The 24,464-nt window shown below is 37.2% G+C and overlaps 3 protein-coding genes across 6 annotated transcripts; 1 reads left to right on the top strand and 2 right to left on the bottom strand.

Moving 5' to 3' along the window:
• Positions 1-16: 16 nt before the first annotated feature.
• Positions 17-6,711, bottom strand: poli (polymerase (DNA directed) iota). The gene is made up of 10 exons (XM_026248487.1): positions 6,507-6,711; positions 6,182-6,304; positions 5,730-5,894; positions 4,814-4,957; positions 4,391-4,624; positions 4,139-4,317; positions 2,721-2,812; positions 2,503-2,636; positions 2,155-2,357; positions 17-1,071 (listed from the first exon to the last, which is right to left on the bottom strand). Exons 1-10 carry the CDS (start codon positions 6,571-6,573, stop codon positions 286-288), a joined length of 2,127 nt encoding a protein of 708 aa, XP_026104272.1. The 5' UTR covers positions 6,574-6,711; the 3' UTR covers positions 17-285.
• Positions 6,712-7,088: 377 nt separating this feature from the next.
• On the top strand, positions 7,089-11,614 carry LOC113075827 (serine/threonine-protein phosphatase PGAM5, mitochondrial). 2 transcript variants are annotated; one of them, XM_026248486.1, is made up of 6 exons: positions 7,089-7,582; positions 8,378-8,550; positions 8,660-8,785; positions 9,402-9,490; positions 9,816-9,946; positions 10,794-11,614. In XM_026248486.1, exons 1-6 carry the CDS (start codon positions 7,386-7,388, stop codon positions 10,942-10,944), a joined length of 867 nt encoding a protein of 288 aa, XP_026104271.1. In that variant the 5' UTR covers positions 7,089-7,385; the 3' UTR covers positions 10,945-11,614. The 2 variants fall into 2 exon arrangements, with proteins under 2 accessions (XP_026104271.1, XP_026104270.1); XM_026248485.1 differs by having other exon boundaries at positions 9,813-9,946.
• A 620-nt stretch (positions 11,615-12,234) lies between these two features.
• Positions 12,235-24,087, bottom strand: ankle2 (ankyrin repeat and LEM domain containing 2). Of its 3 annotated transcripts, none has more exons than XM_026248482.1 (13): positions 23,823-24,087; positions 21,289-21,744; positions 20,449-20,643; positions 20,015-20,208; positions 19,525-19,713; positions 17,359-17,481; positions 17,193-17,265; positions 16,932-17,101; positions 16,730-16,836; positions 16,425-16,600; positions 14,889-15,717; positions 14,324-14,455; positions 12,235-14,223 (listed from the first exon to the last, which is right to left on the bottom strand). In XM_026248482.1, exons 2-13 carry the CDS (start codon positions 21,722-21,724, stop codon positions 14,001-14,003), a joined length of 2,847 nt encoding a protein of 948 aa, XP_026104267.1. In that variant the 5' UTR covers positions 21,725-21,744; positions 23,823-24,087; the 3' UTR covers positions 12,235-14,000. The 3 variants fall into 3 exon arrangements, with proteins under 3 accessions (XP_026104267.1, XP_026104268.1, XP_026104269.1); XM_026248483.1 differs by lacking the exon at positions 23,823-24,087 and adding an exon at positions 22,927-23,061; XM_026248484.1 differs by lacking the exon at positions 23,823-24,087 and adding an exon at positions 22,476-22,596.
• Between the last annotated feature and the right edge of the window lie 377 nt (positions 24,088-24,464).

The raw sequence follows: 24,464 nt of genomic DNA, 5'->3' as shown, positions 1-24,464 counted from the left end.
TAAATATCACCATGATTATTTATAAATTTTTATTAACAAAATAATACATATCTGAATGTGAAACATGAAGATTCTGTCATGATTTACTCACCCTAATTGCTTCAAACCAGGATGATCTTGTTTCCCAGCATCCCTTTTCGTGTTCAGTGGAAGAAAGTATGTCATACAGGTTTGACATGAAGGTGAGTAAATGGTGATAGAATTACATTTCTTCATTCCTCTACAAAGGCTGATTTACATATGTATTTTTAGTATTAATGAACAGGCACTTGAGTGTTTCTGTGCTCAGTTAGGTTTGAAGTATTTCAGTATGTTGTTACACTGGCTGCCTTTACCAGCACTCTTCTTGTCTCTGGTATTGGAGGTTTTATGCGAGTGTTTGGATGGGATTTTTAGGACTGGTTTCTGCCCTCTCCACTCTGTCAGTAATTCCCTTTGCACATCAGCAGGAAGTTGTGAGAATACATAAGGGTCCACATTTGCAGGGACATCTGATTGAGTGGCAGGTGGGATATCATGACTGTCTTGTCCAGAATTTAATTCCATGGTGGACCGAGCAGATGTCAAAGTCTTGCTGAGTTCATGGTTATGAGACAAAGAATTTCTGTTATAATTCAGTGCTGACTCACAAGGTTCTGGTTGGTTAAAAGCCAACGTGAAATGATCTGCTGGGTCAGCATCTTCAGAAGATGTTGCAGTGGGTCCGTAATTGAGCTGTGCGGAGTCTTCACTTTGAAAACTGGATATCAGCTCCATCTGAATGTGTTCAGGAAGGAGTTTGAATACTTCTGGATCGACACCTGGAGGCAGCCTGGAACACAATGTTTTCTCGGGAACGCCGCTCAAACAAGACTCTGTTGTGTTCATGCTTGTATCTTGTGAGTGCTCTAAAACAGGCTGCCTGGGAGAGTTGGAGTTGATGAAGGGTGGCTGTGTTTGTAATTCTCGGGTTGGAGAAAGCCATGTGTGTTTTATGGGTTTCGTGCTGATCCATGTTTTATCTTCTTTATGTAAAACATCTGGCTGAGTGAACTGGGAGTTTACAGCAGGCTCACAGATATCAGGTTCCACCTGGTGACAAGTCAAAAGATAGACTGTTAACTTGCTGTTTCAAGTTACTGCTGCTGTGAATGAGCATATAAAAGGCTAAATATGTAGCTGTCAGTTAGTAAGAATTAATCTGTAACTGAGTTATTCATGAATAAATACATAAAATAAATATATAAAACTACTTTTCAAAGGTTTGGGTGATTTATTTGTAAAGAAAATACTTGTATTCAAACAAGGATGTATAACATAGATCAAAAGTGGCAGTAAAGAAAAATATACTGTTAAAAAAACATTTCTATTTTAAATAGAAATAGTTTCTTGAGCACCAAATCAGCATATTACGGTAACATAATTCCTGAAATATCATGTGACACTGAAGACTGGAGCGATGGATGCTGAAATTTCAGCTTTGACGTTACAGAAATAAATCGCATTTTAAAATATTGCAAAATAGAAAACCATTATTTTACACTATAAAAAAAAAAAAAAAATACCAACCTTATCCCAACCTTTGAACGGTAGTGTATAAATAAATATGAATAAAAATAAACCTAATAAAAATTCAGTTTTTATAAAAAGTATTAAAATCTCTGCAACTCATAATAAAAGGAAGGCCCCATTAATGTAACACTATGTAACTTCTTCTATGTTCAAAAATTTAAAAATGTTTATAACGAGTGAGTACATCATAAATTAATCCACAAAACCACATTTTTGTCTTATCCCTAATCACTACGGTACATTTATAATAAGTGATTATTTTTGGACTATTGTAGCCAGTTTTGGGTCGTTACCGCTGCGGAGTAACACATTCCTGCGTGAATCACCATAGATGTGGAGAAATAGCTCCGGCTAGAATGTTCTTCCGCGGTATGCGTGCAGTTCTGTTTATTAACCGCTAGAGCGCCAAAATGTACATAGTGTTGCTTTAGTTTAAAGCTCAGATATGACTTTGATAAAACAGAGAGCATAAGCTCAGCTGTAAAATGGAGCCAGTGGGACTGGCTGATTTTTATTTATTTTTTATTTATTTAATTTAAATGCAGATGATTATGTATTAATATAGTTAATAACTCTAAAATAAGGAAAATCATACATACTGACCTGGTGTTGAGATGTCATTCGTGTTGTTGTAGGACATTTCTGTGTAAAGAAAGAGGTGATGGAGCTCTTGCTAGAGCCTTTAGCCTGCAGGTTACTAAAACACACATTCAGCAGGGTCAGATGGAACGGCTCACGTGTGTCCACCATTTTATGAAATAGCTTCACTGACAGTGCCAGTAACTGAGGCACAGCCTCGCTGCTTCCTAATACAAAAAAAAAATATGTGAATACCAAAAACATAGAGTAAAAGTCTGAAGATTTCACATTTATATCACTTCTGTTTATTGCACTTTAAGTGATTGTGTATGGAATTATACATTTAAAACATGCAAAAGAACAAAACTTTACCGCAGGTGATCTTGAGCCCAGTGTGGTTGGGTATAGGACACTGTCGGCTCTCTCGACTGAACCAGCGATTGGTGACCGTGTATCGGCGAATTGTTAGTCTGAATGTCTGTGGCTGCCTGCCATCTTTGTGCATCCTAGACCAAATTCAAACACAGAAATAAACTATAAACCTGCCAATCAGGTTGTTCTGATATTCTAAAATAAATGAATAAATTCACCTCTCGGTAAGGCTGATGAGTAGTTCCTCAATTTTCTTTTGAACTTCCTCTAAAGTGGAAATTCTTTTGAATGAGTCCTCATCGCTGAGAGACTGAAATATATAATTTACCACACAGATCATTTTAGATTTCATGCAGCATCAGAACCATGCTAGCACTGTTTGTAAAACATTGTTATGCCTCACAAGTATTTGAATAAATTCATACACTATCATTCATATCAAAAGATTGGTCAGACTCAGTATGATTGTTATAAGAAATTGCTACTTTTCTTCAGCAAGGATGCATTAAATTGATCAGAAAAGACATTAAAGGCATGTTTTCTATCCTGAAAAAATGTATCATGGTTTCCACAAAAATACTAAGCTGCACAACTATTTTAAATATTGATAATAACGAGAAAATTATTCTTCAGTATTGGCTGCTGAATATCCAGCTTTAATTACAGAATAAATGACAGAAAACTATTTTTTTTAACCTGTTAAAGGTCACCCCGTCCCATATAGGGGACGCCTACGTTGACTATACTATATTACAATCAAATTTAATCTAATCTTGACAAACTATATATCGTTGGAAAGGTCTAAAGACTCCCAAATATATATTATACCAATATTTTTTGTTAAAAATTATGTAGGAAAAGTAATAGATCAATTTATGACAAGAGTGCACCCTCAGAAATCTACATTACAAAAGGAGCTTTGACCTTTGATTAAAAAAAGACTTCCTCGTTGCCTTTTTCTCTATCACTTTTTAGAAATCATCAGAAGTTATACATCACTTGAAAACTTAAAACCCATCAGACATTGCATTACCATGTAAATGGCACATCAAAATCATGTTACAAAATGTTTTCAGTCGTGAATTATAAAAATGTAGGTTTGTATCATGCACATTCAAGTCTATCTTCAAAAACGTGAGTGACAGTTAACAGGTTAATTGCAATCATATTTCACGTTACTAATGTTTTAACTGTATTTTGATCAAATAAATGCAGATTTGGTATTAAAATCTTTCAAAAAAAAAAAAAAAAAACCTAAATTGTTCCCAAACTTTTGAGCGGTAGTTTATTGTAGTCCTCTTAGATACAAACAGGATCTTAAAGGATCATATTTCTAAAATATTCAGCTTTACTTTTCAGAAAGGAGCTAGCTAAAAACGGAGAAAGCTAAACTGAAGTAACAGTGTTTCTTCACGTTATTGTTACTTTTACTTCTGAGCTTCTTTCTCCCTCTAAGTTGCTCTTGACCCTGGCATTATAACAATACTGGTTTTTCACGTATTGTTAGCTCTTATATGGTAAATTAAAATTAATTTGTTTCTGCTAACCTACTAAATGTGCATGTAAAGTGTACCCCAGCAGTTAAATCTGGCTGGTGAATATTGATAAATATTCATCTGAACACTCTGGAGAATACCTGAGGAGGACCAGCCGGAGTGACTGGAGAGTCATCGATGCCACAAGAAAGGTTTTGAATCTTTTTAGCAGTCACTTCACCGAACTCCCTCACCAGGTCAGGCAGAGGGTATAACTGAAGATCTCTCACACTGATCAGACCCAAAGCCTTTAACTTCTCACGTGTCTTGTAACCAATCCCTATAAAGACAGACAATGTGTACAGAATATAAACAGTGTGGTGTGCAGTGGGTGAGACTGTGTGTCATCTTACCAGGCACTTTGATTAGTCCTGTGAGGCTGCTCATGAGCTCAGCGGTGCTGTACGGCAGGAGGGTGGTTTGCTGGTTTGGTTTAAAGGTACCAGACACTAGTTTGGCTAAGAGTTTGCTGCTAGCGATGCCAGCACAGCCGGTTAGTCCCAGCGTGCTGAAGATGGCCTGCCTCATCTCAGCTGCTATCACAGAGCCGACAGCCAGTCGGACGTTCTCCTCATCAACTGCTATACCTGAAAACGAGCGAGATTTATTATGACCAGAAACACTAGCAATTCTTCTGCATGAAAAAACTAAACAAGAAATAAGTACGCTGAATTTATCCAGTTCTAAAAAACGGCAAACTTTGAACTACTAGTCCTGATCTGTAACCAATGGATTTCAAACTGTTAGCATTTGTTTGAGGTGGCGCTCCAACTCACTTTCATGTTTGTATATGTGTCCGTTGAAGGAGAGATCTGAAATACGGGTCTCCTTCAGTCTTCTCTCCACCATTTCTGTAACGTCCATGAAGTTTTCGTCAAAGCCCAGCCTTTCCACTAGTGGGCAGTATGACATCAGCAATTCTTGGGCAGATAAAGTTAAAAAAGTCTGGTTTATCGTCAGTTCAAACAGGGAACTTTGGATTTTACTCCTTAAAAGATCTCAGACAAAATTTATTAAAATTGGTATTTAAATTAACACTTGAAAGATTGGGGTCAGTAAGATCTTTCATACTCACCAACACTGCATTTATAGTTTGACCATGAATACAGCAAAAACAGTCATTTGAAACAATCACAATTAAACATAACTGTTCCAATCTATTTTTATATATTTAGAAGTTTAATTTATTCCTGTGATAGCAAAGCTGAATTTTCGAATTTTCACTGGATGGTCCTTAAGAAATCATTCTAATTTGCTGATTTGGTGCCCAAAAAACATTTTTTTTTTTTTTTTTTTAATGTTGAAAATATTTTGTGGAAATTGAATCAGGTTTTTCTTTTTTTCTTTTTACATTTCTGATACTGCTCAATAGAACAGCATTTATTTGAAACATATATTTTTTTATAATATTGTAGTAGTCTTTACTGTCACTTTTGATTCATTTAATGCATCTTAGCTGAATAAAAGTATTAATACCTTTTTTTTTAATCCTACTGACCCAAGACTTTTGAAAATGTGTTTAGTGTATAAAATGGAAAAAGTCTAAATATGTAATTAAAATCTAATTATCGTAATGTAAATTTACTGTTGTTATAATTATATATAACACATAATGATATCTAATACACAAATACAATTTAAAGACACCTATAATAAAACAATATAACAAAAAATGCAAATGTATGATTATACCAGTGACTTTGTAGGACATCTCTCTGTAATGTGTGAGATCTTCTCCTTTCACTAGCACCAGCTGTGGGCATTTCTCCAAGGCATCAGTCACTGACATCAGTTTGTTCACGCCTTGCTCTCTTGCCACATAATTACACGTCACAATTATGTACTTCTGCTGTATCCCTAAGAGATCACAGATATACACAGAGATTATGTTACATTTATCAAAAGAATAGCAATGCGTTTGGGTTATTTTAATGTGTTTTGTTATTTCTTTATTACCTGACTGATTAGAATGTGAATGACTTGTACTGACTGTTTTGTAGAACTTTTATTAATGTTTTTAATGTGTGTGTGTGTGTGTGTGTGTGTGTGTGTGTGTGTGTATTGTCTCGACAGCTGCACCAGAACATACTGTATTTGTTGTAAACTTTATACTCAGTGAAAGTTTATATTCTGTAGTGTTTTACCAAGAGGTTTGGTCCTGAGGGCCGGATTTCGGATCATCTCCACTTGTGCATAGAAGCAATCCAGGTCAAAGTGCAGGATCACTCTCTGAGATTTGGATGTAGCTCTGTCAGTGGAACTTCCTTCTGAAAAGTCAAGTCACAAAAGCACAGTTACTGTAGATACAGTATACCTTGACGGTCTATTCATATTGCATATGTCATGAGACACTGAGCTGTGCATGTACACTAAGCAGAAATGAGTACCTTGAGTAAATATAATATCCATGCATTACTTTAAAAACACATTTAAGCTCAAGTTCACATAGTCGTCCAGTGATAAACCCACCCGTCTCCAGCATGTCCGACTCTAAACTGCGATCCCAGTAATTGTTTTCCTCCTCGTCCCTGTCCATATTTACTTCAACGCAAGAGACAGATATGTGGATATATGATCATACAAAACAGATAAAATAGCACTTTTAACGACAGCAAAACATGTCGCCAACTAAACAAAACATAAACCTATTGCTCATAGGCAGCATTTGCTGACATTTTACTGGCACCTACAGGTCTGGAGCAAAATACTCAACGATATTAAATTACGTTTAATACGTATATTTCAAAATATACATATTAATGGAATGTTATGATAGAGAAAAAAATACATAAAAATATAAAGAATATTTTAGTTTTATTAAATGTAGGTATTACCTGTTATTAGATTTATTAGAGTTGCTTAAATGGAATGATATAAAGTAAAGCAGAATATACAATTATATAAAAGATCAAATAAACATGTAACTAATTGTAATAAAATGTTTTAAAACGTTGTTAAATAAGCAAAAATATGTAATATCTAATTTATTAAAGATTAAAACAAGACAACATTTAAACTGTTACTTTGTATGTTGGGGGCTTTTATTATTAGACAGGAAGTGTTTTTTGTTGCAGTCTTCACACATGGAGTCGTGACTGTCTTTAGTTCAGTTTTTATTTAAATCATTTATTTCTGGAGTCTAACGTTAAATACATTCCCTCACACATGGTTTTAGAAAGAAAACCACATATTTATCATGACGAGATCGCAGTAGCGGTTGTAACGCAGGAAATTATTCCTCGCTTGTCGTTGTGAGAACGGAGGAAACGGTGGGAGCTCCTCAGCAGAGTGCGTCACAGCGCTGAAGAACAGCCGTTACTCCCTCTGTTGACTCCGGTCTTTTCAGTCATGTCGTTTCGGAAAGCGATCAGTCTCGCGTGCGGGATCGCCGGCGGATCCGTGGTGCTCGTGTGCGCGGCGGTCACTGCAGATAAGCACGGGTACTTCGGAGAACGATGCCGGTTGAGAGAGACCCTGGTTGCCTTGCACGCAGCTCAGCCTACGACCTGGCCCACTGTGAACGGATGGGATAACAATTGGGACAAGTAAGCAGTAGAAACCTATTTCTGATTGAGTAACTTACTGTTACATTTTCAAATTATTTTAAGGTTTCTCGGGAAATATTATGAACATGTTCCATTCATAAACATAGGAACCTATGATCCTGATCCTGCAACGCTTAGGTCTTGAACCACTAAGCTGCACCACATTTGGCAGTGGTTGAAATGCTGTCAATTTAGTCTTAGACCTGGTTAATTGTCACTAATATAGTTTCTTTTTACATAATGTGCTTAGCACTTCTGAAAGTGTCTGCCAACTGACAGTTCCAGCTTCAGATATAGACTCGACCCTTGTATTGTGTTCAAAATCTGGGACAGTTATTTAATGGTGGGATTCAGTGTTAGGGTTAGGGTTAGAAAAAAAACATGAGAAAAAAATAGATTTTTAAACCCTTAATGTGAATATTATAAACAGTATTTTAGCTATTTTTTTAACTGATAAAAATGTATTCAATGCAGCGTGCTTCTTTGGATAAAAACTGCTATGAATGTATATTTAAATACCTTTAAGGTTAAATCACACTTCACCAACAAATAAGATTACATCAAAAATGTAATTAAGTCTAGTTGGCCTGCAACATGATTTAAGGTTTGAGAGAATGTGTTAACTTTGTAAATATTTTTTTAATATTGAGTGGTTAAATGTCTAGAATCTAGAATTAACATTGCTCCAATGTTTGTTTTTACTGTAGAATCCACTTCTGTCAGCGGCTACTGAACTGAGTTCATTGGGCCTACTGTGTGAATAGCTAGATTCAACATTTTTTTTGACACTTTCAGGCGTGACCCCTCGTCTATGGTGAACGGGAAGAGGAAGGAGTGTGCTGGAGACAATGGAAGTCCAGATGTGGAGAACAACAAGCCCAAAGCCACACGCCACATTTTCCTGATCAGACACTCTCAGTACAACCTCAAGGGGGATGGTGATAAAGAGAGGATCCTGACACCTTTAGGTATTGATACCTCAGCATATATCAAATAACAGAAGCGCTGAACTTAATCCATTAGATGCTACATTAAGCCACCAGATAGATCACCTTCTGATTTCTGTCTTCGCTGCAGGACGTGAACAAGCGGAGTATACAGGACAGAGATTAGCAGTGCTTGGACTCAAGTACGATGTTCTCATCCACTCCTCCATGACCAGAGCTACAGAAACAGCCCACATCATCAGCAAATACCTCCCAGGTACAGACTCGCTCTGAAGAGCTGATCTAGGATTAAACCTGTCATTTTATTCTTCACCTAATTAAATTACATTATGACACACACAAGGCATAGTGGCTGAGATGTATTAATACCTATGCATGACCCAACTGTGACTGTGGTCTCTTTTGAAAGAACACACTTGTGCGATTGTGGTCAAAGTGTGTGCATTATTAAACTAAAATGAAAAAGTAATAACTAATAATGAAAAACAGATGCTTAAAGGGAAAGTCCACTTCAAAAATAAAATGTACATCTCACATTTAAATATCTTCCACATCTTATGTCCATCAAACATATTGTATTCTATCCTTTTGGGGAACTGTTGATACTTTAAAATAAAAATAAAAGAGTAAATCCAAACCTAGTCTTCAGGTAAAATAAAAAAAATATATATTATATAAAATCTTTATGTCGTTTTATTTTTGAATAGCTAAACCTGGCTCTCACTGTGAATATAGCCATAGAAGCATGGCATTAAGAAGCAAACAAAAATAAATGTATAAATAATTATTGATGTTTCATGTTGTACAATGTTGCCATTGTAGAGATTCAGAATGGTTATTTTCTTCACCCATGACCCATGTGTGTGTTGCAGGTGTGGAGCTTGTAAGCTGTGATTTACTGCGAGAGGGTGCACCCATAGAGCCCGTCCCACCGGTCACGCACTGGAAACCTGAGGCAGTGGTCAGTGCAGTCTTACTTAGTGCATTCAGATCGGCTATCTGTTAGTCCCCACGTTTGATTGGCTTTGTGTGTCGAGTTTCTGTTGATGACGCAAGTCATAACAGAACAAACTGCTAAGGTTACTGCCGGCGTACAAAACACACAATGAAACCATCTCAGATCTCTTCAACAAGCATCAAATGTTTGGTTTCCCACTGGTCATGCTAAAGCTTGATATCTGAAATGTTTGCCGGAGAATGTTGAGTGTGTTTGGTGGTGAGTGGGCTGTGGAGTCCTTCCTCTCCTCACGTGGATGGTTGTGAAACTCTTGTGCTGGTTTCAGCAGTACCACGAGGACGGCGCACGGATCGAGGCAGCGTTCCGCCGCTACATCCACCGAGCTGACCCCAAGCAGAAGGAGGACAGCTACGAGATTATCGTCTGTCATGCTAATGTCATCCGCTATTTTGTGTGCAGGTTTGTGCTCACTTGCTACACAGTGCAGTCTTCTTAATCTTCATTTTTTGTGCTCTTTAAAGCGTTTAAAAAACATTTTCTGCTGTCCATGAAAAAAGAATGTAATCGTAAGTATGCTCTGATCACTTCATTGTTATGTGTGTGGTTGCAAAAGTTTCACAGAAGCCCATTTCAGCCACGTAAGGTCATTCATAATTCTGACAAAGTCATAATAGTAAATTGAAATTATGAGATACTAAGGCATAATTATGAGTTGATGTCATGAAGAAATATGACAAAGTCATAGTCGGGTCTTAGTCAAGTCAAGAATGTTATATTTTGCCTCTTGACTTCTATCTCATAATTAAGCATATTCTCAAGCATATTTTTTTTTTATGTGGTAGAAATGGGCTTCAATATTGAATATATGGAATTCATGAAAACATGTTTGCATCCTTTAATCAGTGATCAGATATGCCAAGTCAAACGTCACTATTGCTGTTGCTCATACCTCTACACTTTAGAGAATAAAAAAATAATAATATATATTCAAGCTATTTGTATTAAATAATTTAGTTTCTTATATTTTGTGATTATGACTAATTGCTGAAAAATATATATTTATTGATTGCATTATATTGTTATTTATTGTTTAGTTATGTATTTTTTTAAAATAAATACTTCATTTAGATTCAGTTACATTGTGTGGTTATGCCTCTTAATTTTCTTGATTCTTCTACTAGTTTGCCATGTGTAAATTATCAATATTTCTGCCGTGTTGTGTTTGTTCACATGACTCGTCAGACACATGCTGAGGTAACTGTTATGCTCTTTCCAAGCATGAGTGTAATTGATATGATTGTTCCAGGGCTCTGCAGTTTCCTCCAGAGGGCTGGCTGAGGATGGGCCTGAACAACGGCAGCATCACCTGGCTGACGATTCGGCCCAGTGGCCGAGTGGCTCTCAGAGCGCTGGGAGACTCGGGCTTCATGCCTCCAGATAAACTCACCCGGACATGACGTTCTCAAGCTAGACCATCATGCCTCGTTACTGCCTAGAACCGAGGGATCTTTGAGATGGACAGATGTTAAGAGTTGCAAAGGGTCAGAAAATGTCCTTAAATGTTCTCCTGAAATGCCGTTTTAGATTCACAATATTCCAGAATACAGAATGTGATTTAATGTTCACCAACAACTCTTGCTTGTTTAATGATGGTCTTACATAGCTGCAGTTTAAGAGAGGATTTGTGTGAAAAATTTCTTTTGCAACTCTACTTTCTGTTGCTGTGGTGATCAGCTACTCCACAAGTGTCTTGAGTATAATGATTTTTTTTTTTTTTTTTTTTTTAAATCAAGCAAGTTAAGAATCATTGATATTTCTTCAATTAGACACTCCTGTGCCAGTGCTTTGTCTGATCTAGAACAGCCATGGAAAAATTGAATTAACCAGCAAGCATACTTTGTTTATGACCAGGTGTCTTTTTCCAGCAGCATTATGCAAACTCTGGAGGCCTTGTTGAGGCAGTTGGTGTGTATTTGCACTGTTCATATGGAATTGTTTATGATTGTTTTAGAAGCAAACTGCGAGTTTGCTAAAAAGGCTAAGAGTCTCTTTCCATTGAAAGGTCTAGGATGACTCTGTATTAATGTTTGTATGTTGTTTATGGCAGTAAAAAAAAATATAAAGTCATTGAGTTAAGTAGTGTCATTCATTGTTTGATTCAGGTAATAGATATGTCCAGGTCATATTTTACCTGGAAAGAAAAATACTAAAAACTACTAAAGGCATTATACCTATTTTAGGATAATCAATTTTAGCACTTTGACTTTTGTGCCAAAAAAGGCACTTTAAAAAAAATATTAATGTAAATAAATAAATTCGATATGGACACTTTTTCCTTTATAAATCTACCTTTTTATTTTGGTGAAATACGGCCCAGACATTTCTTGGCTATTTTTATAATGTTTACTCAGATATACTATTGTTTGGAAATGTGTGGTGAGTAAGATTATTGTAACACTAACACATTAAACTGATCAAAAGTAACCATAAAAAACAATGTTAAGGTTTAGATTTAAAATAAATCCTGTTCTTCTGAACTCATTCGAAGAATTCTGAAAAAAAAATAATAAAAAAAAAAAAATCCTCTAAACTTCTGAACAGTTATGTAGACCTTAGAAAAAAAAAAAGATCTTGTTGCTTAAAAATAGAATAAAAGGACAAATCAGAATGAGTTCTGTACCTCAACGAAATTTAAATTTGCTAGCTTTCCATAAAGACATTTTTCTTGTACAGTCAAACCAAGTCAGTAAAGTTACAAGACTGTGCACTTTATTTATCGTTCGTCAATAGAACATCAAATACTTTCCTTTAACGTATACTGTAATAAAATAGGACTAGAAATGCATGCAACGTAAAGGCCAGGACAACAAAAATAAGTCAATTCTCAACAATAAACTACAACTCATTTTCAATTCACCAGTGTTGGCACTACAAAGCATCATTTAACAAAAAGTAAGGCTGGCATTGATACAACACAAGCAATAACTAAACTGTAAACCTTTTTTTCTTCTCTTACAATCGTATTTAAGAGGTATTCGGACACTGCATATGCCAATGCTACTGTACTGTATATTTTATACTAGGAAACAGAAAAAAAGGTGCATCTATTCATCTTGTATGTGGTCAGTGCATCTGTCATACACTGAGGAGCCACAGGCCCTTCCAAACAGATCATAATCAAAAGGCACTAAAGCTTTACAAAGCAAAGATCAACAGGCCAGCACTACACTGAGAACGATGGGCACCAAAGAAATAGATCACATGATCTGAAAGTACCACAGAGGATGTTCTGGACTCAATTCTTGAGATATTCATCACATAAAACTGAGCTACCTGGAGCTTTTCTGCTTCTAGTCAAGTAGCTTTGATTCCAAAACGAATGGAGTGAATCTGGAAAAAAGGATCCATTTCAGAAGCCAGTGAGAATCGCATTGACGTGATCTAGCGGTGAGACTGAAATATTGGCCATTTATGATGGGATGAGGGACAATGATATTTTCTGATCCACAATCATCAAGTCTTACAGCTATTATGGCATTACCGTAACAAGACAGTACCGACTTGCCTTCCACACTCATTAACACTCATCAACTTTTCCTTAGCTTGAATGTGGCACGGCTCAAACTCTACAGATTCAGGTCTTGAACTGTGTCAAACTCAAAAAAGAATTAAAAGTGTAAACAAATGTGTACTTAGAAATGAGAAATCACATTTATTGAACTTAAAAATAAAAAGGGGAATATTCACACGTTATAGAACTCTCGCTTTGTTTTTTTTTCCCACCTAACAAACCATGAATAAACACCTGCTTTTGAGATTGAGAAGTTGGTCTTTTCTTTTAGAAATTTAAGGCAGTTCTCCAATTAAAGAATAAAAATCATTTCTGGCAGTCAGTTGACTTTTTTCCTTGTGTTTTTTTTTTACATTAAAAACCATTAAATACCCATTAAAATGAGCATTTTGTGCTACTGACAGTTGACTAGCAAAAATAATTCAATTTACTACTACGTTATTTTAATTTAGCACTGGGTTTCTGTGTTTATATAGTGACTAAATGACTGTGTTAAGTGGGGAAACTGTTAATTTCCATTAAAACACAGTTTTGCAAATCCACAGATAAATCTCATTCACACACACACAAACATAGATAAAGAACAAAACAAAAAGATTTTAAAAAATCTATACGACCATCACAGATCAACACACTTTGTGTCATACACCGAAGTACCGAATATATATATTTTTTTATATATTACGATTTGGGAGCCCCCGGGAGATGTGCATATTATTTGAGCTGTGTTCTACGAACCTAGGAGCATACAAACTGAAGGACGGCCTGTTGTGAGATCCTATCTGCAGTTTACACGGCACTAGGAGCCCAATTTGAGCATTTCATGGCTTCCATTATGACACTGTCCTCCTTGGCGACGTTCCATCCCATATTGAATTGTTACGCTTTTCATTTCAGTTACTAATTGGTAGAAATTGGGCTGGATGGGATGGACAGCGTTTGTTAAATGGGGACGTCACCGAAATGTTTGAGTCGTATACGCTGGATGTAGCTCACAGGACTGTAGTGTGCTGGGCTGTAGCGTCCGGGGCTGCAGATGTCCGGCGAGCACATGTGACGAGCTGGGCTGAAGCGGCTCGCGGGGGACATCAAGCCCCCCGCTGGAGAGCCAGGGGTGACTGAGTGAGCCCTGACATGGCTCCTGTACACTACAGGAGTCTGCCAGCTGAAAACAAATACATAAATAAGCTTACTGACCCCAAACTTTTGAATGGTAGTGTAATGCACTAAACAGTAATTCATCACTGAGCTACACACATGCCTACCTTTGCATTTCTAAGTGGGAGTATGCCTGAATTGTGCTCTTCCATTTATCAATGCTGGGATACCTCAGAGGATCAATGTCTGTTCCACCTAAAGCTGACAAAACCTCTCTGTCCAACTTGGTGGGCGAATCCCTGAAAAAGAAGAAGGAAAGAGTGAAGGTTTAAAGCCAAAAAATAAAAATATCTGGGAATATCCACAAATTGTACAGAACACGACTTACGGTCGCATGATCCTTCAGAAATAATTTTTGTGTCAATTTGTGCTCATGTAACATTTTGCATATTTAGCTTAATCACTCAGTAGAGGCCTGCTAGACTGTAAGTCTATCCCTCACAGCCTTGTTTTATCTGCATACAATTTAATGTGCCATCTAACCTGACTAAGGTCTATGCTTAAAATAGAGTCATGAGACACCAAAATGTACCATGTGTGTACCATAAAAGCCTAATATTTATGAAATTTCATGACTAGCCTAGATATTGTCATTTTAAGTTATCTGCTGTACTACTGGAAATAAGTCAAGCTTTATATTGAAGCATCACAGTGATCATAGGCTTCTTTCACCCTTCAATGAAGAGTCTTTTCATCACTCTAGGAGGAGTGCGCAGTATGAAGTCCTGAGAACTGTCCAGTGTTCTGTAGGAGCTGGAAGACCCTGAGGAGCTGAGGTCTCTTCCCCCATGATCCCAGGACTTTGATCTGGCACAGATTGTGCGCTCGCCTCCCGGAGTCTCTACAGTCCGTTGGTTCATAGGTTCCAACCTCTCATTGGCCAGAAAGTACTCATCTGAACTTGCACTGGATCTCACATCTACTTCATTTTTTCTCAGCAATCCATCATTTTCTGCTGCTCGTAACACTGACGTCCCATCTTTATCAAACACAGAGTCGTCTTCTGAGGACAACGAGAGGCGGCCCAGTCCAGAGGTGAGCTCTGTGGCCTGAGCGTCTCGGTGACGATTCCCTCCACTTCTTCTTCTCTCCCTGTTTGTCCTGTCTGGCTCATCCAGCAGAGACATCCTCTCAAACTCAGCCATTAGGTTTGAGATGGGCGATAAAATGCAGGAATTTGATGAACTGCAGATGCGAGGGGACATTTTGTCCCCGTTTGGAGTCCTGTCCCCGGGGTCCTGCTCGCACAGGCCATTTTTACTGCTGGAGAGCAGTAGATCCTGCTCCGCCGCCACCTCTATGAGGTCAGCGCTGTGGGAAACTGGTAGGATGTGAAACTCAAGCCCCCCTACCGCCCCCTGCAGGCCATCTTTGGAGCACACAGAAGAAATACTTGTGAGGGCAGCGTTCTGCCTGTTCTTGATCTCCTCCAGGCTGATATCATCACCCTCATCCAAAAACGCCCCCACGGAGATGGAGTTACAGAACTTCTTCAGTTTGCCTGAAATTGAAAACATCAGGGAGTGAAGGATTTCCCTTGGTTTTGAAAAAATAAACGTTTGATGTACAGTGTAGACGTATTTTAACATTCACCAAACTAAGTTCCCTCCCCAGTACCTTATATATAACTGCACACATATACTTATCTAGAAAATCATTTTACGTGCAAACTCATAAGCCAGTCACAACTTGCATATAAAAATCTATAATGTACAGCAGCAAACAACTTGTGTAATGGTCAGAATCACAAAATAGGTGAGAAATTGTCATGTAAAACTACATTAAGACTGTATTTGGTGTAATAACGAAAGGTTAGTGGGGAAAAAAACACAAATATTACAATTTAAAATAACCATTTCTCTTTTATTGTTTTAAAATGTCATTTATCTCTTGTGATGCAAAGCTGACTTTTCAGCAGTGATTAGTCTTCCGTGTCACATGATCCTTCAGAAATCACTCTAATATGATGATATGGTCAAGAAACATTTCTTATTATAATCAATGTTGAAAACAGTTGTGCTGTGATCCTTTTTTATTCAGGAATCTTTAATGAATAGAATATTGTATAAAATGATAAATGTCTGTCATTTTTATTACAATTTATTACATTCTCCATGGGAAAATTGTCTTCTAACAAATTCCTGGAATCAACAGTTGAAAGATTTTCTGAAAAATTTAAATATAGCTGTTAAGAGTCAGTGGTCTTACCCGGAGATGGGGTTTTAAACCGGTTTCTGGTTTCATTTTCTCCAGCGTCCCTGAAGTCTTTTTTACTGAGGTATTCTTCAAGCATTTTCAGGCCTTCGGTTGACTGCAGGTCCAGAAAACTATCCAGGAAATCCCAATACTCTGCCCAAGGGTGACCGAGCTCATGGGCCAGATCTCTGCCCACAGACAGGACACCATTATCTAATCAATGCTTATTAGCAGACTATTAAATGCCAAAAAACATCAAATATTTGTCTATAATACAAGTAATGTCCAGCTTCCATTAATTATAACTTAGCACTGACCTGCCAACTCTTTCAGCTCCACGGTCTGGGTCAGACTTCAGGATGTTGTGGAAATGGTCTGCCCGTTCTCTGGGAGGAGTCTTCCATGCTCGTCTGAACTTATCCGCCTATAAAAACAATGGCATAGACAAATTTGATTAGGCTGTAATAAATAACTAAACATATTAGCATAAAACTCCTACATATTCTACAGAAAACGCACTTTAGATGGACTTAGAGGTCCAGCAAAGGCCCGGACTGCCATAACTGGATCCTTTGGGCTTCTGGGTAACCGTGGTGACAGGTTTTCCATTGGCTCAGGGGACCAAGGTGCACCAATCACAGGCTGGGAGGAGTTATCAGTGGCTCTCAATAAGGGGATGTACAATCGATCTGTAGCCAATCAGAAATGAGTGTTAGAATATGGAATGCAATTAACATATAAGTATAATAAATTAATACAAAAATATATATTGTGACTCACCTTCTAAATATTCATTTATCTTCTGTTTGACCTCCTGAACTTTACCCTTTTCTTTCATTCTCTCACAAATGACCTAATTAAGGGAATACATTAGATGACTTATAAAGAAGCTTTGATAAATTATGAAATCCTCGGCATGAATGCTAATGTATCACAGCTGTTGTACCTCAGAGGGTTTGTGGTTGTACTTGTTCTTGCAGTTCTTGTCGATGTCTGGATGAGAACAGAGTATGTTCACCACCTCTGGACAGCCAAACTTACAAGCAAAGTGGAGAGGCGTCTCAAATCCCTATGAAACACAGGGCAGAGAGTTTAGTTGGCACTATTACAAACCCTAGTGAGCCGTCTACCTAGCCAGTATTTTAGGTATAAAATGAATATATCAGACACAAACGATATTCTAATAACACTTGCTACAATAAACAGTTTTGAATTTCCTTTATTAAAGAGTCATATTACGTTGCTAAAAAGAAGATTATTTTGTGTATTTGGTGTAATGAAATGTGTTTATGCAGTTTAAGGTTCAAAAAACATTATTTTCCACATAATGTACATTACTGTCGCTCCTTTATGCCAGCGTTTCTGAAACGCGTCGATTTTTACAAAGCTCATTGTTCTGAAAAGCAAGGTGTACGCTGATTGGCCAGCTATCCAGTGCATTGTGATTGGCCGAATACTTCAAGCATGTGACGGAAATTTTACACCCATTACCATACTGTCATGCCATGTTTAAAAAAAAATTAATGCATCATTTGACCACTTTAAACTGTATTATCTGTCTATTAGGGATGTCACAATTCTCAATATTATATAGAAACATTCAGCATAAGTAAACGCCTCCCCATTCATAATGTGCATTTGAAAAAGCAGCAAATGCCAAACACCTTTCTTTGTAATGACTTATGAGAAGGGTTTCTAAATATTCTGTTCAACAAAAGAGACTTTATTCAAGTGTTTGAAATGACTTCCTTTTGTGATCGAATGCGCTTCTTATCACAGAATGAGGCAGGAAATATATTCTATATTGTAATAAAGACTATGTTGATTAGCGATGAATTACAAATATACTTAATTATTATGAAAATACACAAGATGGCTTGAAGAACACATATAAACTATATATTGTCACAGTTGAGTGTTTATTGTCTTAATGTTTCATCATTCAATTCAGCTACAGGGATAGCTGGATGACCATATTAAGAATTTCCTGAAGCATCATTGGTTCTATTACTTCTGCGATACATATGTGGATTTTCTGCGCGAGGGCACCCTTTGGCTACCAGTATGAATGAAACAGACATTACATGTTTTTAAAGCGCTCCATTATGGCTAATCCATCAAAAAAATAACACCTCCCTCAAAAGACATTTTAAATAGTCATATAATAATATAAGTCTTTCTCCATTGTACAGATGTTTACAGGACTATCTATCTATCCATCGATCTCTATAATAGCAAGCCCGTAGAATGTGCAACAGTCTTTAGTTTAATAAATCACATTAGGCTGTATGGTTGATTCCTGTTTTGAGCTCCGCTGACCCCACCTCTCTCTTCTGAGCCGCTCTCAGAGAGACTGTTTACTTTAGCCGCATTCATTATGAAACTTGCTAATTAGCACATTGTTAGGAAAGGCGATTTGCAAAGATTCATTACAAAAACCCTATACTCACTTCTTCTGTAGGTGAAGCTGGATCACAAATGATTTGTGCGAACATAGATGCATTTAGGTAGATCAGGGGCGCATTCCCAAAAACAAATACAATCCACTGTGTCTTCAGCGGCTCAGATGTCAGGAGTAAATGAGGACTGCTATGTTCATTATTACATCCAACAACAGAACAACCTCAATCGCTTAGGAGTCATTCTTGTCTACATCTGCTCCGGCAGTGAAACAATGATGACAGCTCACTCAGGGCAGGTCTAAGCTAAGACGCCAGCCCAGTCTGTTCTGAAAATGCTACTGTCAATCAAACTATCGTGGGAGGGGCCTGTTTTTCTGACTACTGAAGGCGATACCATTTTCTGCATGACGTTGCAGTGTCACAAATTGGACCGCTCAGAAAGTGTTGCATTTAGAAGTTCTTAAGAGGAAGCAAATGTATTCTAGTTTAAGTTCTGGCAATTCTACATGGCGTAAATCCACCTACAGTATAAAGTATTAAGTTACTGACTGAGTGACCATTAATGGTGATGCTTTCCATTTCAGTCACTTCAGTTTTTAAAATTAACCAGCTAAAATTTTCCCAGGAATGTGACAGCTGCCTCCTCAACACTCATGCTACCAGTGTCTGAAGAGTTAAATAACAAATAAAGATTAAGAAGCACCACTTACAGCTTTATCTGGTGTATTGAGGTACAGGTCTACGATATACCGGATGCGTTTCTGCAGCATGCTCTCCTGGTCATCTGGGTACATAAGCCGCATGAAATCAGGGTTCTCAAGAGTGTCCAGCAGGATCTGAGCAATGCCTGCCTGGTTCTCCTTAGCAGCCACATGCATCACATTATACCTGCAGCCTTCCTGCATTTACAACAGAGAAACATTTAAAAGAACAGCATTCAGAGACGAAGAAGTTTAGATAAATTGTTGTGAAAAAATTGAAGAACATGCTTAAAAGTATAAAGCTGAATTCATACACATGGGAACATGCTGCGTGTGGAAATATTTGGGATTTGTAAATAAATAACTTAATATTAAGATACCAGGTTAGTTTGGAAAAAGACTTTGAACTTTGCAAAGAAGCCAAAAGCTCACCAGATCAAGTGGGAAAAACAGGCAAAACAACAGACATACACACAGATCATGGTACAAAAGCATTCACCTGAACTACAGTAGGGTTGTCCCCTGACCCAATGAGGTAACGTGGGTTGCTCCAGACCAGCTCAGTAAAGGCCATCTCATCTCCCTTCTCCACAGCCTTCCTTAGCTTGGCCGTCAAATCTTGAGTCCGAGGGCTTTTAAAACTGTTTGCCTTCTCCCTGTTGATTGTGTCAGCCTCCATCATAGACGGGTGGTCTGGTTTTGGGAATTTATCCGAAAAACAAACAAACATGCATTTACTACAGGCACCTTTTTAATTCATGATTATCTTAGCTTGACATAAATCTTTACTTCATACATTTAAATAAATAACATTCATTTATTTATAATCTATTAATTTTAAAGATGATACTTTTTAATGTATCATTTAATTTATAAATTATATTATAAATGTATAAAGATGATGATAATGATAAAGATATTGGAGATTTTCACCTTTGCTAAACACAAAGCCAGGTTTGACAGGAGAAACACAGGGAGTGCTTTTACTAGGCGAAGGATAGTAGTCACATATGCCTTTGGCAAACTTTTCAGCATCCTCACGATTGGAGAAAGCTTTAAACCGAGCCCCCTTCATCATTTTCACAGCCTGCAAAGCCTCTTTCTTCTCTGTGTACACATGAGCTCTCTCTAAAGAGGAAAAGGAAAATAATCTCACACTGAGATAACAGGTTTAAGTCATCTGGACAGTGTAAGCATGCAAAAGGCTACTGTACTCACAACTCTATAGTCCAATAATAATAATAATAATAATAAAAACAATTAAAGAGAGAACAAATTTTAAGATATACAGTAATTCAGCAAGGATGCATCAAATTCATAAAAACTGATAAAGAGGTTTACAATGTTACAAAACTTTCTATTTTAAATAAATGCTGTTCTTTTGAACTTTGTGTTCATCAAATAATCCTTAAAAGCTTTCAACAGCTTTCTTGAGCTGCAAATCAGCCTATTAGAATGATCTCTGAAGGATCATGTGACACCGAAGACTGGAGTAATAGCTGCTGAATATACAGATTTACCATCACAGAGATAAATCACATTTCAAAATATATCACAACAGAATTTTTTAAGAATATTTTACAATATTACTATTTGTATTTTGGATAAAATAAATGCATCCTTAGACTTCTTTTTCTTCAAAAACATTCACAAAACACAAACTGTCTAATGCTAGTGTACATCACTTTACACAATTCTTTTAACATGCTTTTTTGTGGTCATACCATGTGGTTTCATCAAGAAGGTTTTAAAAGTAAAGATAAAAACTCTTACCATTCCTAGCCAGTACATCCTCCCACAATGGACACACTCCGTAGAAAAAATTGGGTGACACCTGTGCAGTTTTAGAGGGAGTCTGTGTCTCCGACACATTACAAGGGCACACCGTTCCACTCAGAGCCTCCTCCTCAGGTGGGTTAAGGCCCATGCCGTACCCAAAATCCCCATCCTCGCCTTTAACCGTATCTGAGGTTGCTGATGTGGCACTGGGTGGCAATTCACTTCCAAAGCTGTTCAACGAGGCAGTATTACCACCGCTGTTGTCGGGCTCAGTAAGTCCAGCATTCTCCACCAGAGCCCTGGCGAGCTTACGCTCAAATATGGCTCTTGTCGTGGCAGTGATGGGGCCACATTTCATGTTGGCTTTAATGATCTCCTCCCTCAACTGATCAGCAGTGAGACCTTTCAACCTGCTCAGGACAGCGTCCATGCTTTTGTTGCTACGGCTACCTGATCAGAAAAAAATACAAATAAATTAGGCCTATATGAAAGTACAAAAGCAGAAAAGAGTATAGCCTGGCAAATTATTATTTTTAACTTATTATTAGCTAGCTAGGACTGCCCGTTTTTAGTATAAAACAGGTTTAACACTTTACATTATCTGCGACACTACTAGTGCTTTTGAGAAACAATATACTTCCTTTTTTATTGTCAAGGTATCACAAAAAATACAAATGAAGAACAAATGTATACAGAATTAATATAGTACATATAACTAGGAATGAAAAGCACCAATTATACAATTAATATGAAAAATTATACAATTAAATAGTATACAATTACATTTTTTAAATGAATCTAAAAACAGTAACATTACACGCATCTATAAGTCTATAAACATTTACATTTATGCATTTACCATACGCATTTATTCAAACAAAGTGACTTAAAATGCAGGCTATTTTTTTTTTTTTTTTGAGCTACAAAGCATGTGAAATTTGCCAAAGAAGAACGACTTTTAGAAACCAAACACATCGTTTATCAGCACTGAGAAACCAAAAGCAGATTTTGGTTAATCAAAAACCATTACAAAATAATTTTGTATGAGGACATCCCAAAAATATGAGATGCATTTTCACTACAGGAATGACAAAATCCGCAATTTGTATGTAACGTAACGTTAAATCTAATGTAACTTTTTAAAATACGCTTTGGTAGTAATTTAAAAGGACACCCCTTACTTTACTGGTTATCATGCATTTAAGCAGCCACTGTCCATAGTGTTTCCAGTCGATACGAAAACAAAGTTCTCTCAGTATGACAAAACATATGGAACTGTTAAAATATTGTACTTCCGTTCCGTTTATGAAACACGGTATGACGCCATGCGCGTCATCGCAACATTTAAACTGACAGCATCAAGCTCCTTTGCTTTGTTAGGAATCAAAAACGTGGGGCTTCACAAATCGTGCCACCGGTCGTGTTTGAACTACACTCCTCTAAATCTCATTCCCTTTGAGGCGAGGATGCATCTGCAACATAGAAAAAGTTAACTGAAGCCGAGGTGTCACGCCCAAACTACTGTCCATTGTAGTTTTTTGTCTATTTTACATGATCCTGATTAATGAACATGACAGATCAAAACAAAACATGGTGGGTGAAGATGCCACCCGTCATTTTTGCACCACTTACCATCTATCAGTTGAACAGTGATGACGTGGGCGGTGTGAACGCGCAGATGAGCATTTGTGGCTTATTAAATGTTTACAGGAGTGTGAATCGCGCGGACGCTCTGGAACGGTCTCATTGTTTACAGCTCGGTCTGCGCATGCGCTTCGCATGGTATGCGCATGCTCGCTACGCCGGGCAGGGTTCATGTGTTTCAAACGCCGGGTGCACGCACGGAGCACATTATCGCTCTTGGGAGTCGGATCTTTTCAATAAGACGGCTGAACAGATCTTTTTCTTCGCGAAAAAGATCTGAATGATTAGTTCACAAATTCAACTCACTTTGAGGTGGAAAATGCTACTTTATCCTAGCATTATATGTTAATCAGTTTAAAGAGATGCATTTAAACTTCTCCATATTATGACCTTGCGTGTCGCTATGAAACACAAATACAAGCTTATATATATATATATATATATATATATATATATATATATATATATATATATACATACATATATACATACACACACACACACATGTAATGATTACCCTAAAACATTTTATATTTATTTGACCACAGTCTGTTTTGTCATTACATAAATGTATTAACGAGAACATTCTGCGTAGCATGCGATGCGACGTCATCACGTTAAGGAACGGCAGAATTGTTTAAATCGAACTGCTCGAAAGAACCGAATCGCGAAAGAGTCGGACTAGGGTTAACCCCCAATATTAAGTCAATACTCTGACAATGACATCCCAAAAATATAGCAATCACTAACGCTATTATAGGATCTCATCACGTCACATTTAAGTTAACAATGACAGGTTGACTTTGCTAATTAAAACAAAAAGGGTGATAAGCTGTACAACTGAGTGATTTAGAACTCCAGATAAGAGAATCTATAGATATTACCTTGGCTTCTGTCTGCAAACGTATGGAGGCTGCAGGTGGAGATGGATTGCACACCAAGAGCTCCTTACATGCTTAGTTTCCATACAACCATGCCTATTGAAAACTACTGTGGCAAAACGGGAACTAAATATCTCGCACTCTTTATGTACCAGAAGAGCTATAATCATGTACAACTGGATATATGGGCTTCACAGAGATCACGCCAGTCGTTTTCAAGTTAAAGCTGAGCGAAATGTGCCTCCCGGAAGTCTCTCTTCTCTTGCTCGACGGCTCTCTGCTTTGTTTTTGGACGGGCTTTAGCAGCGCCATCTAGTGGCTGCTTTATGTATGTATTTATTTATTCATTGATGTGTACGTTTTAAAATTTAAAATTAATGAAAAGTTGTTCACAAACAAAAGCTTGTGAAGCAGTACACATTATTTAACGATAAACGTTTTAAACTGTGGTGTGCTATATATTTTTCACATTAATTACGTTTAATTCGGCAAGTGCCTTCCAGTTGTCATGTCATATATCAATTGAATTTTTCAGTTTAATCTAAAATGTGTAACATGCTTTGTAGTTTTATTAAATAAAAACTGTCATGTAATATATACATCTGCTTACTGTTCAAATTCTACAATAAAGAGTTTTGTATAAAG

This window comes from Carassius auratus, unplaced genomic scaffold (assembly GCF_003368295.1).
Source record: "Carassius auratus strain Wakin unplaced genomic scaffold, ASM336829v1 scaf_tig00017721, whole genome shotgun sequence".
NCBI classification, from domain to species: Eukaryota; Metazoa; Chordata; class Actinopteri; order Cypriniformes; family Cyprinidae; genus Carassius; species Carassius auratus.
This window is presented reverse-complemented; position numbering and strand designations above follow the sequence as displayed.